The 15,578-nt window shown below is 37.5% G+C and overlaps 1 protein-coding gene, 1 long non-coding RNA gene and 1 pseudogene across 4 annotated transcripts; 2 read left to right on the forward strand and 1 right to left on the reverse strand.

The window, feature by feature from the left end:
• Positions 1–212: 212 nt before the first annotated feature.
• Positions 213–15,244, reverse strand: LOC136219238 (uncharacterized). Of its 3 annotated transcripts, XR_010684098.1 has the most exons (5): positions 15,108–15,244; positions 14,900–15,024; positions 2,437–2,691; positions 1,750–2,340; positions 213–1,629 (listed from the first exon to the last, which is right to left on the reverse strand). It is a non-coding gene; the product is annotated as an uncharacterized lncRNA (long non-coding RNA). The 3 variants fall into 3 exon arrangements; XR_010684099.1 differs by lacking the exon at positions 213–1,629 and having other exon boundaries at positions 1,728–2,340; positions 2,437–2,537; XR_010684097.1 differs by lacking the exon at positions 213–1,629 and having other exon boundaries at positions 1,728–2,340.
• Positions 1,827–3,984, forward strand: LOC136219234 (cytochrome P450 71D445-like). Its single transcript, XM_066006560.1, has 2 exons — positions 1,827–2,726; positions 2,867–3,984. The coding sequence occupies exons 1-2, from the start codon at positions 1,836–1,838 to the stop codon at positions 3,488–3,490; spliced, it is 1,515 nt and encodes a 504-aa protein (XP_065862632.1). The 5' UTR covers positions 1,827–1,835; the 3' UTR covers positions 3,491–3,984.
• LOC136219237 (premnaspirodiene oxygenase-like) lies at positions 4,086–13,238 on the forward strand (annotated as a pseudogene).
• Positions 15,245–15,578: the final 334 nt, after the last annotated feature.

Consider the following 15,578-nt stretch of genomic DNA (forward strand, 5'->3'; position numbering starts at 1 on the left):
TGGTACATAACCATGCTATTCAAGACTTACAACAACAACAAAGCTTTAGTCTCGAAATGATTCGGGGTCGGCTAACATGAACCATCATATATAAAACCGTGAAAATCAAGTCGTGTCAGCGACACAGATTCGCTCCCTCCACTCCGTCCTATCCACTACCATATTTTCCTCAATTCCCAATAAACTCATATCACTCTCGATCACCCTCCTCCAAGTTTGCTTAGGTCTTCCCCTACCCCTCACCACTACATCCCTTTGCCACTCTTCGGTTCTCCTAACCGGCGCATCAAGCGCTCTACGTCTCACATGGCCAAACCACCTTAGTCGGTTTTCTCTCATTTTATTCTCAATAGATGTGGCCCCTACTTTTGTCCTAATTATTTCATTACGCACCCGGTCCTTTCTCGTGTGACCACACATCCATCTCAACATACGCATCTCCGCCACCGACATCTTATGGATGTGGCAGAGATTAAAATGCAGCATAACTTCTCCCACCTTTATCAGCTTAAGAGAGTTTCATTGCAGAGATTAAAATAACGCTCTAGTGAAGGAAATAGCATCCAAGCAAAAATGAATGCACAAAAAATCATTGTGGACATTCTAATATATGATCACACTGCATTAAAGTCAAAGTTTATAGTTATAGTGGATGAAGATTTCATTCATTTTGATTAAAATTATTTTTCCCTACGAAGACATGTTGTGTCGGACTTGTGGTGAATTTTAATTTCGCCGCAAAAAAATTGTGGCGAATTTTTAATGTGCAGCGAGGGATTTTTCCATAAAAAGTCTATTTTCTTATAGTGGCATTAGGAAGCAAAGAGAAATTGTAGTTACAACATATTATTTGAGAAGCCAAGACTATTAGTTCTCTTATGTTTCCTTCCCATTACTAACCATAATTGGTCCTTTTATGATTTTAAGTATGAGGGAGATTAAAAGTTACTATGTTTCTCTTTTATAACTCGTCCCACCAATGATATTCAAGTTCATAAAAGTTTGTTTCGTCTCCGTTTATGTTCTCCCTCCCGTGATCATCGTTACATATAAGTAAATTATTTCTCTCTTTTGATTTTCCTATTTTTACATCTATCCAAATTTCACCTCTCCTTTGCTTATTTTTTCTTTGTCAATTGTCTGGCATGATCAGAATTGTCAATGGGAAATAGCATCATTCGATTGGAATACAGTTTAAATTCTTCAGGCAAGGTTCTCTTAATTACCATCATACAACTATGAAGTTTTGCCCTCCTTTACTTATTGCTTCTTTGCATGTTCATATGTAACTTTGAATAATTAGTAACTTTGAGTAATAGGCTTTTTGTTTTAGATTTTACATTTTCTGACTACAAAGTGTTTGTACAAATTGTTAAGAGTAAGAAGGATAGCATTTATTACACAGTGTACATATTCTTAAAATTTAGGTATGATGATATTAATATGCCAAAGTTCATGTCCATGAGTGTAGTTTATCCTACATATCGAATACAACAGATCTTCTTAGACCCAAAAACTTCCAGCAAAAACGTTGAACTTTTCTTAAGATTACATTTATAGTCTTACACATGATTGTAATCAGAAAAAGTCTTACACATGATGATGTAAAATTTTGTGATAGACCCAAATCTGATATCACAAATAAATATAAGCAATTAGCATAATTTAGCAAATACATCATGTGATCACACCTCACTACAAAACAAAACTCATTAAGAATTCGAAAATAATATTGATAAAATAACTAACCTTAGCTCGGCAGCTCCATTTATATATTAGGATGAAAATGCAATTTGCAATTTCCTAGTCAAGCCATTAATTTCACAATTTTCAAGATGGAAGTCCAGTTCCCCTCCTTCCCGGTCCTTTTGACTTTCCTAGTCTTCATCTTCTTGGTATCAAGAATAATAGGGAAGAAAAACTCAACCAAAAATCTACCACCAGGACCATGGAAACTACCTCTAATAGGGAGTATCCATCACCTAATTAGTTCCCTTCCCCATCATCGCCTCAAAGACTTGGCCAAAATCTATGGACCTATTATGCATCTTCAACTTGGGGAACTTACAAATATTGTAATTTCTTCACCTGAAACTGCTAAAGAGGTTCTGAAAACCCATGATATCACCTTCGCTCAAAGGCCCTTCCTCCTTGCAGCCAGTGCTCTAACCTATAATTATTCAGACATCGCTTTCGCACCCTATGGAGACTACTGGAGACAAATGCGGAAAATTTGTACTGTTGAGCTACTGACTGCAAAACGCGTGGACTCGTTCAGATCAGTAAGGGAAGAACAAGTATCAAAACTCATTACATCCATATCTTCCGGTGCAGGATCACCTATCAATTTTAGCATGATGGTTAATTCTTCCATCTATAGTATCATTTCAAGAACAGCATTTGGTAAGATATGGGAGGGAGAAGATATATTCATACCAACTGCTAAAGCGTTGATAGAAGCTGCTGGAGGTTTTAGTCTTGCTGATTTGTATCCTTCCCTCAAACTTCTTCAAGTGGTAAGTGGAATGAACTCTAGACTGGAGAGCATTCAGAAAAAAGTAGATAAAATATTTCAAAGCATCATCGACGAACATAAAGCTAGAAAGGGAACTGGAAGTAATCAATCTGAGGGTAATGAAGATCTTGTAGATGTGCTTTTGAATCTTCAGGATCAAGGAGACCTTCAATTCCCTTTAACAGATGACAATATCAAAGCAATCATACTGGTTAGTACTCAAGAGTTTTAAGTTTTTAGTTGAATAAAAATAAAGATAAAGCATGGAAAATTAGTTGATTCTGCTTTTCTATAAAAAGAAGTCCTCATTGGTGTGCATCACTTTTTCATTAAGTTAATAAATTACTTCAGGACATGTTTGTTGCTGGATCTGAGACATCATCGACAACTATAGAATGGGCTATGTCGGAGCTGATGAAAAATCCAAGAGCAATGAGAAAGGCACAAGAGGAGGTGAGACAGATCTTTGGTACAGAAGGGAGAATTGATGAATCGCGCCTTCATGAACTGAACTACTTCAAGCTAGTTGTAAAGGAAGCTCTAAGATTGCACCCACCAATTCCATTGCTACTACCAAGAGAATGTCGGGAGAAATGTTCGATTAATGGTTATGAGATTCCTGTGAAATCCAAGGTTATCGTTAATGTATGGGCAATGGGAAGGGATCCTAATTACTGGAATGAATCTGAGGAATTCAATCCAGAGAGATTCATAGATAGCTCAATAGATTTCAGAGGAACTAATTTTGAATATCTCCCATTTGGTGCTGGAAGAAGGATGTGTCCAGGATTAACATATGGTATGATCAATGTTGAGTTTCCACTGGCACAACTCCTGTTTCATTTTGACTGGAAACTGCCTACAGGAATGACTCCAGAAAACCTTGACATGGTTGAGATTTTTGGTGCTGTAACGAAAAGGAAAAATGATCTCCACCTAATCCCTATTCCATATCGTTCTTTCCTTGTTAAGTAAATCTATATAGTTCTTAATGTTAGTTGGATATATCAACCAAAAGCACAAGTCTTTGTAAGCACTGTTTCCACTATTAGTTCGATCAGTGGTTTTCCCATGGTAAGTAACTGACCAAGTGAATGGTCAGTCACCATTAAATCTAAGCTTATTAAAATCCTATGGTAGAGATTAAAATCATCGTAGGGTTTAGATTCACAACTCCCAGATCTAATGGTGACTGGCCAAATTCACTTGGTCACTCACTGACTAGGTGAAATTTACTGTAGTTCGATATAGGACAGCATAGATTCAATAATTCACAATAAGGAGTATATCCTAGTTGTTGTTGTTTTCCTGAAGGTGTTGTAATATGCTAGAACCTCCCCAGTTAAGAAGAATGGTCAGGTATATCATCCTACAGAGAGTGTGAAGTTTATTTTGGTTTCTAGTCTGTGTAAAAGTATCTTGTTACAGTTCTATCCTTTGAATACAAGTATCAGCATATTTCCTTTCTATCGTTCGTTCTATAATTTTATTTGCTATTTGTTGTGTTGCTCTGAGTTATTCACTATGACAAACAAAAAGACTAAAACTCCTAAAACCTGTCCTTTACTTCTTCTGGTACATAACCATGCTATTCAAGACTTAATGTAAGGAAAATGCAGCATAACTTCTCCCACCTTTATCAGTTTAAAAGTTCTATTGTATGGATTAAAATAATGCTCTAGTGAAGGAAACAGCATTCAAGCGAAAAAGGAATGCACAAATAACTTCTGAGCATTCTAACATATGATATGATCACATTGTGTTACAGTCAAAATTTATAGTTATAGTGAATGAAGATTTTTATTCATTTTGATTAAAACATTATCGGATGCTCTTAAATTGGAAATGACAAAGCAAGGAGAAAAAGTAGAAAGATAACTATTGGGCACCTAAACCAAATGTTTTGAATTTCCATGTTCTATTTCTATATTATTCTTTGAGCTGAGGCATTTAGCAGGGATCTGTTGCTCACTATGCAAATGTGAAGATGCAAAATTATATACGACTGGTAGAGTGAAAGCGCCCGAAACAAACGATAAGGTACTATTGATCAAACTAGATTCTGCTAGCACTAGCATCCATCAATCTGCTAACTATCTATCTCCAATTCACAGGATTATATTGAGCCTGTTATACACACCAACAACAGAAGAAGAAACCTCATTCTCGGAACAGAGAATGGAGAGCATATTAGTATTTCAGTTCAAAAATTAATAAATTCATGATGGATCAAGTTTTCTCAAGAAACTGAAAGAGTGTTGTGGAGCAAGTTGTTGTTGACTGCAGCTTCCACATAATTAAAATATTACTATTATTTACTTGATGGATCCAATGTGGGATTACTATATAAATAAATGATTTGGGGTCTAGCCTGTGAAATGGCAATTATTTCATTTGTTTATTACTAATTATTGAACTGCTTCAAAATTTCAAATTCCAATAAACATCATTAAGAAATTTCCTAGCAAGCAATTAATTTCTTCACTACTTCCCATTCTTCTCATCATGGAACTCCTCCAGTTACCCTCCTTCCCAATCCTTTTACTTTCATACTCTTCATCCACTTGGCATTAAGAATATTAAGGAAGAAAAACTCAGCCAAAAATCTACCACCAGGACCATGGAAGCTACCTGTAATAGGGAGTATCCACCACTTAATAACCTCCCTTCCCCATCACCGCCTGAGAGATTTGGCCAAAATCTATGGACCTATTATGCATGTTCAACTTGGGGAACTTTCAAATATTGTCATTTCTTCACCTGAATTAGCTACAGAGGTGATGAAAACCCATGATATCACCTTCGCTCAGAGGCCCCATCTCATCCAAGTGGCCCTTACAACCTATAATTATTCAGACATCGTATTTGCACCCTATGGAGACTACTGGAGACAACTGCGAAAAATTTGCACAATCGAGCTACTCACTGTAAAACGTGTGGAGTCATTCAGATCTATCAGGGAAGAACAAGTCTCAAAACTCATTACATCCATATCTTCTGATGCTGGATCACCTATCAACTTTAGCAGGATGGTTGTTTCTTTAATACATATAATTGTTTCAAGATCAGCATTTGGTAAGATATGTGATAACAACCCAAATTATTCTTGAATAAGGAATAAGGGAAAATTAATAGAAATAATGGCAAACCATTATTCCTTCTAAAAAAGATATTTATACATGATTAATGTGGAATTAATGATAATTAATGCAGGGGAGAATATGCAAATAATGAGGAAAAGGAAGGAGTCTCTAGCATTATGCCACGCCACGTGGACCATGGCGAGATACGCCATAACGAGATACGCCCGATGAGAGCGAGTAGCGGAGACCCGCCATAGCTCTCAAGGAGAGCGTACATACGCCTTGACGGATCAAAGAATACGAAAAGGGATATTCATCTTACTGACAGAATATTATCTCAAGGACCAAAAGGGATATTCACCTTGAGAACGCCGCAAGAAGAACCGGATGGCGGATCTCCACGGTTCAGCTCAGTGAGATCCGCTGGCGAACCTATGAGGCGAATCTCCTCTTTCACCTGATTCATCACAGTAACGGCAAACCGCCGACTCGGCCATAAAGACCATTCATGAGCTATCAATTAGCTAACCGTCAGGTTAAAGATAACCTGTAACCGCCATTAATGGAGCATTAATGGAGACCTTCTAGTTGCTGAAGGTTACGACTTCTTAGCTATATATAGCCTACATCCCTAGGCTATCAAGGTACACATTCTCACAACCTTTGTCAATTCAGTTTACTCTCTTGTTCCTCTATACTGACTTTGGCATCGGAGTGTCCCCGGCCGATCCCAACGGCGCCTCACAGGGAAGGGCTCCGATCAAGGATTTTCCCCGAGTTATCAATTGGTGCGGTGAACGTGGATCTCTAACAAACAGAAGATCACAAAATCTTGATTGTATAGAGTTTCACAAAGAACAAAACAATGGAGTCAACAGAATAGAAATCACAATCTCAAACTTTGGCTCAATCAGTACAACAAATCTATCCAAAGATACAGTTCTCCATATATTGGTGGGAAAGAGTTTTCTACATTAAATCTGGAATTTTATGATGAAAAAGATAAGTTTCCTCCCCTTTCTTATTCCATTTTTAATTAAAGAAAATTGAGATCCTTCACTCTTATAAAGTGCTATGAATATCATTACATGTTATTATGATAAATCTAATAAACTGTGAAAGATGAAGTCATAGACACAAATCTTTCATTAAATCTTGCATGCTTACTACGTCCTCATATTTTTATGCATGACAAGTGTAACATGCCATTATCATTGAATTAGTACAAGATGCATGTATAAGATCCGTAATCTTGGAATTTTATAAAAAATTCATCCATTCAAGGTGATTTTATCACTTAATATTAAGATATCATAAAAGGCTCGTGTAATTACAGATGTTTTAGGTCTGACCAGTCTTTTGGATGAACATGCATATAACTATTAGAAGAAATTACAAAAAAATCATATTTGGTTTTTCCTTGTACAATTCACCATATATATATGGCTTTTCTCCTATATAGTACTTTTAATATCAAAAATTCATATTTTTGAATATTGTTTTGTCAAACAGTTATTTCATTCCCTTTTTTTTTACAAAGATGTATCTATTCATATAAAAACTGTTTATTTGACATTGTTAGAATTTCTGTTACCAACACAAGAGACTTGAAAATATTGAGTCTATTTGTAATTATCCTGTAATTGTCCCTTACTATTAAGGCCATTATGGGTTGATGAATTACCAAATTGGATAAACAAAACTTTCATGTCCTGAGCTAACTACAAAATAGTGCAAGTGTCAGTTTCGGATCAGAACATTAATTTATGCAAAATTCTTAGGATATACATGAGAATTCCTTAAAGATTGGAGGAGAATCATGGTACATGTATTTTTCTTCTAAAATTACCCTTTCTCTTCTATTTTATTCGTACAAATGAAATGATATAAGAGTAATTTTATATATAACTATTATTAAATCATCACTTACCTTTCTTTAATTACACCTTATTCAAATGAGGCTTTAATGATCTCTGAATGCCATTAATCTATGGATGCACAATATTAATTGCAAGTAAATAGCAACTATGTAAGATATCTTACCCAATGTAGAATGTCATAACTTTTATGACGTTTAAAATAAATATGCTATCTTGGATATTAATGCGCATTGAAATACAAAAGGACATTATTCTTAAACCATTCTCATTATGGTTATTTATTAAGAATTCATTATGATATTCATGTGCAGTAGCAATCTTTATGGTTATGACCGTTATACGTGATATTATTATTAAAACAAGCACGATTAAAATTCTATTATGAATTTGTTTGACATATAATATTTACTCAGTTTTATCCTTTGACTAAGCTCATTCTAGAGTCAGGGACCAACGTGAAGGAATTATTAAGTTGATTCCAATATGAACTAAAAATTCCATAAAGAGACATTGCATCATACATGATATTTGCCAACAAGGCAAATGCAAACATTCTTTTGCTATGAAGTATGTTCCATGGATCAAGCCATTGATCCCCAAGGTAAGTGAATATAGCTTTTATGACTTACCACAATCTTTTAATAATGGACATAGCATGCCCCACTTCTGGAGTTCTTTCAGTGCTAACCCACAGGTACAAGGGAGTTGCTAATACTACAACCAGTGCAAACACTGATATGAAAAATAAAGCTCAATCCAAAGAAGTGTATATGCAGAGTCACTTCAGAAAAATTCCTTGACTATGTCATTGGCCAAAAAGGAGTTAGAGCAAATCCAGATAAAATAAAAACCTTGTGAGGAAAAAGGTGAAAAGAGCGCCTAAATAAAAGCCATGCGAGGAAAAAGGTGAAAAGAGCGCCTAAATGAAAACCCCACAATGGGTGAGAAAGATCCAGAGGTTGAGCGGGCGGATCATCATACTAGAAAGATTGTCAACAAGCATATCAAGGTATAAAACAATTCCTAGCAGAACCACCCTTGATGAGCAGACCAATCTGAAGGGGAGACCTGCATTTGTATCAATCTGTCATAGATAAAGATATGTGCACCGTGGTTATTTAAGAAGAAGAAGGTCAGCAGTTCTCCATCTATTATGTTAGCAAAATGTTGAAGGATGCGGAGACAAGATATTCGAAGCTAGATAAAATGGCTCCCACGGTTGTGACAACATCCATCCGCGTTAAACCATATCTCCAAGCATAACCTCAATATGATCGAGATCAAGATCAAGAACCGGCTTCACCATCATGATTCAACATTGAAAACACGAATGATGAGATTGAAAGGCGAGTGCATACCGCTCTATATAGACAAGAGAACAATGCAGAAAGGTACGCCATCAAGTTAACATGAAATCGCCATGCACAGCACGGATCCTGGGGTACGAAGCGGACAGAATGTTTAAAGCTTCCAACTTGCCACAATATAAAAGAAAAGATTCAATATAAGCGGGACATTACATATCCCGAACCCAAAGGAGGGGAGCATGTAACCGTTGGAAGAAACGCCAAAGCGTACTACAGGTTGGCCACCACATTGGTTGGCCACCACACTGAAGCTTGCTGGAAGCTGGCAAACTAGATAGCTTTGTCCAGAATAACAAATAACAAGATGACAAGCAGAAGACAGATCCCAAAAATAAATTCAAAAATGTCATTAATGTCATAGCAGATGGACCAGTGTATCAGCCACCCGTGGAAAAAGCAAAAATATCCGCTCTGGATAAAACATCCCTCCATTGCTCCTTTTGCAGAAACAGGTCCGGTAATCTCTCGACATGCAGATGCATTGGTAGTAACAATGGCGATTCAAGGATGGGAGATAAAATAAAGCGAGTAAAGACACGGGCAGTTCTCGCAATGTCATCACCAAAGGTGCATTCGCCAAACTAAAGGTTGATCCGATCCAAATAGAAACAACCATTGTTGACATCATTGGAGTGACGGGTCACACTATCCAGACCAAGGGCCAGAGGTTGCAGCCCTAATTTCCATCCGTCGTCTGACAATGTACATTCCCACCAGCAAAGGAGGAGTAATGATTAGCGGGAACCAAAAGGTGGCTAAAGAGACTTATACTCGGCGTCACTATCAATCCGCCCACAATCCAAAGAGGACGAAGGTGAGAAATATTAACTTGTCACTACAGCTTTGGGCGACACAAAAACGCTCCTTATTGCTGATGGAAAGCGGGTGCGGATCGCCAAAGGATTAAAACTTGAGATCAAAGAGGATGTTAAAAAAAGTTCTCATTGAGTTTGAAAGCGTATTTACATAGGAGAATGAGATCCCCACAGGAGTAAGCCCAGATGTGATTACTCATAAGTTAAACATCATTGAGGATGCGGTTCTAGTTGCTCAGAAAAGACGGAACCATGGGCCTAAAAATCAGTATTTTTACATATTCTTATATGTCCATTAAACTGTTATAGTATCCTATATTTTATAATTTATTCTTTCTCGCCATACTTCTTATATTAATTTGCCTAGCTTTTAGTGCTGATATACGCCCAGTGGCTGGCGAATGAAAAGTTCCACAGGTGGATCAATTACCTCAAAGATAGGACAATTGATCCCATCACGGGCGGATCCCCTTTCCACAAAGATAAGAAGCACAGACCCTCAGGAGCTTTCAAATGAGCTCAACTCTCTCCTCAAAGACAGGAAAAGGATTGACCACCATCAAAAGCGGGTTAAAATCGTCTCAAACATGAGATCATTACACCCTCAACTTTCTCCTCAAAGATAGGAGAACATTCTCATGGGCGGATCCATCTTTAGATGATCACCATTCGAGAAAGAGTTAAAACATTCCTTGGACGCAAGGACTTTACACTCTCTCACTCCCTTCCCAAAGAAGGGTTCACAAGTCCTACGGGCGGATCGCTTCACCTCAAAGATAGGTAGCAAGTTGATCCCCTAGGCAGCTTTACTTCCTCTAGAAGGAATAGAACAGCTTCTAAACCTTCACAAAGGTTCATACACTGGGGTACGGCTGGCCACCTACCCTAAACAATCGGAGAAATCCTAAACCAGATCCTAGAAAATTACTTGCTAAAAGATATAATGCATTAGTAAAAATAGTTCTGGAAAGCAAAGGGTTCATCCAACTAATGAAGCCTCGTCTTCATCTCCAAATAATGAAGCCTCGTCTTCATCTCCAAATAATGAAGCCTCGTCTTCATCTCCAAATAATGAAGCCTCGTCTTCATCTCCAAATAATGAAGCCTCGTCTTCATCTCCAAGTAATGAAGCCTCGTCTTCATCTCCAAACAATGAAGCCTCGTCTTCATCCAATCAATGAAGCCTCTTCTTCATCCAATCAATGAAGCCTCGTCTTCATCCAATCAATAAAGCCTCGTCTTTATCCAAACAATGAAGTCTCGTTTTCATCAAAGTAATGAATCCTCATCTTCATCATAGAAATAACAAAGTCTCGCCTCCACAAAATGCGCAAAAGTCCCTAAATGGCTGATCATTCTTACTGATCCCTAAGGGCGGGTCATTCTCCTCAATATGGCAGAACTGAAGAAAATAAGTCCCTAAATGCGAATCATAATCCTATGGGGTAGGAACAAATGGTCCCATAAAGGGCAGGTTATTCCTTTCTAAAGGAAATATAACTCTCAAGAAGCCCCTAGAGGCTAACAATGGATACGGTTGGCCACCTATCCACGAAGAAGCAAAATCCCCTAAAAGCGTATCATATCCATATATGATCCCACATAGGGCGGATCTTGTTCATAAGATCCCGCATAAGGAAGCCCCAAAAGGCGCATCATTTCCATATATGATCCCCCATCTATGGCGGGTCCACTTTCCTCCAAGATAGAAAAATAAAACACCATTTAGACAGCCCTAAAGAGCTTTTTATACCTTTAGGGGAGGCTTCTGATAACAACCCAAATTGAATAAGGAATAAGGGAAAATTAATAGAAATAATGGCAAACCATTATTCCTTCTAAAAGAGATATTTATACATGATTAATGTGGAATTAATGATAATTAATGCAGGGGAGAATATGCAAATAATGAGGAAAAGGAAGGAGTCTCTAGCATTATGCCACGCCACGTGGACCATGGCGAGATACGCCATAACGAGATACGCCCGATGAGAGCGAGTAGCGGAGACCCGCCATAGCTCTCAAGGAGAGCGTACATACGCTTTGACGGATCAAAGAATACGAAAAGGGATATTCATCTTACTGACAGAATATTATCCCAAGGACCAAAAGGGATATTCACCTTGAGAACGCCGCAAGAAGAACCGGATGACGGATCTCCACGGTTCAGCTCAGTGAGATCCGCTGGCGAACCTATGAGGCGAATCTCCTCTTTCACCTGATTCATCACAGTAACGGCAAACCGCCGACTCGGCCATAAAGACCATTCATGAGCTATCAATTAGCTAACCGCCAGGTTAAAGATAACCTGTAACCGCCATTAATGGAGCATTAATGGAGACCTTCTAGTTGCTGAAGGTTACGACTTCTTAGCTATATATAGCCTACATCCTTAGGCTATCAAGGTACACATTCTCACAACCTTTGTCAATTCAGTTTGCTCTCTTGTTCCTCTATACTGACTTTGGCATCGGAGTGTCCCCGGCCGATCCCAACGGCGCCTCACAGGAAAGGGCTCCGATCAAGGATTTTTCCACAAGTTATCAATATAGGAGGGCGAAGATATATTCATCGCAGCTATTAAAGATGTAACAGAAGCAGGCTGAGGTTTTAGTCTTGCTGATTTGTATCCTTCCGTCAAAAAAATTCAATTGCTAAGGGTAATGAGTTCCAAAATGGAAAAGCATCAGGAAAAAAATGGATAAACTATTTCAAAACATCATCGACCAACATAGAGCTAGAAAGGCCGCAGGGAGTAACATGCTGAGGGTAATGAAGATCTTGTAGATGTGCTTTTGAATCTTCAGGATCAAGGAGACCTTCAATTCCCTTTAACAGATGACAATATCAAAGCAATCATACTGGTTAGTAAGAGTTTTAAGTTTCGATTTTGTTTTTCTATCAAAAAACAATTCCACATTAGTGTGCATCACTTTTTCATTAAGTTAACAAACTTACTTCAGGACATGTTTGCTGTCGGGACTGAGACATCATCAACTACTTTAGAATGGGCTATGTCGGAGCTGATGAAAAATCCAAGAGCAATGGAAAAGGCACAAGAGGAGGTGAGACGAATCTTTGGTACACAAGGGAACATTGATGAGTCCCGCCTTGATGAACTCAACTACTTAAAGCTAGTGATAAAGGAAGCTCTAAGATTACACCCACCACTTCCATTGTTACTACCAAGAGAATGTAGGGAGAATTGTTCAATTTATGGTTATAAGATTCCTGTGAAATCCAAGGTTATTGTTAACGCTTGGGCAATGGGAAGGGACCCTAATTACTGGAATGAAGCTGAGAAATTCAATCCAGAGAGATTCATAGATAGCTCAATAGATTACAAAGGGACTAATTTTGAATATGTACCATTTGGTGCTGGAAGAAGGATTTGCCCAGGAATAACATATGGTATCATCAATGTTGAGTTTCCACTCGCACAGCTGCTGTTTCATTTCGACTGGATACTGCCATCAGGAATGACGCCAGAAAACCTTGACATGTTTGAGATTTTTGGAGCTTCAGTAAAGAGGAAAAATGATCTACTCCTAATCCCCATCCCCTACAAACCTCTTTAAATGTTAGCACAAGACTTTGTAAGCATTGTTTGCACTATTAGTTCGATATATGATAGCATAGATTCAATAAATAAAGCATATATCAATAAGGAGTGTAGCTTAGTTGTTTTTCTTGTCCTGAGTGTGATGAAATACGCTAGAATATCTCTTGATAAAAAAAAGGGCAGTCCGGTGCACTACGCGTCCCCGCTTAAGCGACGGTCTGGGGAGGGTCCCACCACAAGGATGTACTGGGGGCAAGCCTTCCCTTGCCATTTTTTGGCAACAGGCCGCTCCTAAGACTCGAACCGTGACCTCTCAGTCACACGACAACAACGTTTACCGTTGTGCCAAGGCTTGCCCTCGCTAGAATATCTCTTGATAATTAAGAATAATTGTCGGGTATATAATCCTATACAAGCAGTGTAAAGTTCATTTCCATTTCTTGTTTCATTTCCATTTCTTGTCTGTGTATAAGTATCCTCATATTTCTCCCTATTTGCTAGTAATAAACCCCACCAATGGAAAGAGAGATGCTTTACCACTAAATAGTAGATGATTTGCGTTAAGAAATAAATAGGTACAACTGTTACAAATTAATTAGTCGGGTGAGGATTGTAGAACTTCTCCTATTTTCTATTTTTTTGGTGTTAAGAAATAAATATGTACAACTGTTATAAATTAATTAGTCGGGTGAGTATTGTAGAATTTCTCCTATTTGCTATTTGTTGTGCGTTTGAAACGAAAGATAAGGTACTAATGATAAAAGTAGATTCGTGTAGCAGTAACAAGCATCCATCAATCTGCTAACTATCTATCACTATCTCCAATTCACAGGATTCTAATGAGCCTATTATACGCACCAACAACAGAAGGAGAAACCCCATTCTTGGAACAGAGAAGGGAGAGCATATCAGTATTTCAGTTCATGTTACTCACTCCATCTCATCCTCAGAGATAAGCAGACTCGATAGATTTCAGATTTTGTAATTTGTGGAGTAGAACTAAGAGCATCTCCAACAGCCTCTTAAATTGGCTCTTAAGTTAAAATTTGAGGAGGGAGAATAAAAAATCAGCTCCAACAGTCTCTTAGTGCTCCTCAAATCATTAAGAGCCATTCCATCATCTCTATTAATAGAGAGTCTCTCTCCACCACTTAGTGCCTCCTAACTTTATTTTTTAATAATAATTTATTATTGATAAATCTTTCTCCTCACACTATTGGTAATGTAATAATAAATAATAATCTTAATAATAAAATAATAAATAAGGAGTGAATATAAGAAGCATTGTTGGAGATGATATATCTTAGCCACTCTTAAATCACAAAGAGTCAATTTTTTATATTATTTTTAGAGAGTTCACTAAAAGTCTCTTGGAGATGCTCTAAGCATGCAAAACACAATCAAAGTGAATATCAATACAAACTGAAAGATAAGGATCAATTAGGTGTACACCTACTCCTACTCAATCCAGCTCCTAATCACAATTCACAACAATACTGCCAAAATTTCAACACCTCCTCCACCAGCATCGTAAAACAAAATTAAAAAAAAAAAAAAAAAAAAAAAAAAAAAACTGCATAAACCTTCATTCAAGCCCACGGTTAATCCAAGCATGCAATAATCACGCAGTTGCCTGAAATTTACATAGAATTTAAACTTAAAAGAACCATGAAATACCTATTTGACCTGTTGAACGAGAGACTTGAAGAGGTTACAGACCCCATTCTTCAGACCCAAGCTCAAGACGTGAAATGCGCCGGGAAATTATCTCCCAAGGGCTCCGTGGCGGCAAGGATCGGCCTCTGATTCCAAAATAGTGATGTCTAAGTTAGCTAACTGTTCAAGAAAAACTAAAAGTGAGGAACCGAGATTGCTTTGGCAGTACCAGGAACAATTTAGGTCGATTAAAGGAGCAGTTGCCTTCTCTTCAAGTTCGTGCAGCAGGCTGTCCTCGGTTAGACTGAAATTGAGAGTGTCTAATCATTGGAGATGATATTTGTCTGTCGTTGATATTCTGTAAAATATAAATTACCGGGAAAAATGACTTTTGTGATTTAAAGTTAAATATGGCACTCTCTCGCGTGAGTCATCTCCTATTTCTATGTATGTTTTCAACAGTCATATCGTTATTTTATTTAAATTGTGTCTCTAGCATTATTGTTGTAACATGTTCCAATAGTCATGTCGTTTTGTTTTAATCGTGCCGTGCTTAGCTTACAATTATTATTGTTGTTTTAAATTATGTGTTTGTAGTGTTATCTTAATTTGCAATTTTATCCAAAATATACATTAATTTATAAAAAAAATATATACTACACAATATAATTATGAGTTAAGGTGCAAAAATACTCCTACC

This window comes from Euphorbia lathyris, chromosome 2 (genome assembly GCF_963576675.1).
Source record: "Euphorbia lathyris chromosome 2, ddEupLath1.1, whole genome shotgun sequence".
Taxonomy (NCBI): domain Eukaryota; kingdom Viridiplantae; phylum Streptophyta; class Magnoliopsida; order Malpighiales; family Euphorbiaceae; genus Euphorbia; species Euphorbia lathyris.

Excerpts from the sequence above, each read along its gene's own strand:
- LOC136219234 (XM_066006560.1), top strand. The coding sequence starts at position 1,836 with ATGGAAGTCCAGTTCCCCTCCTTCCCGGTCCTTTTGACTTTCCTAGTC. Across the intron at positions 2,727-2,866 it reads ATATCAAAGCAATCATACTG|GACATGTTTGTTGCTGGATC; the intron begins GTTAGTACTCAA and ends AAATTACTTCAG.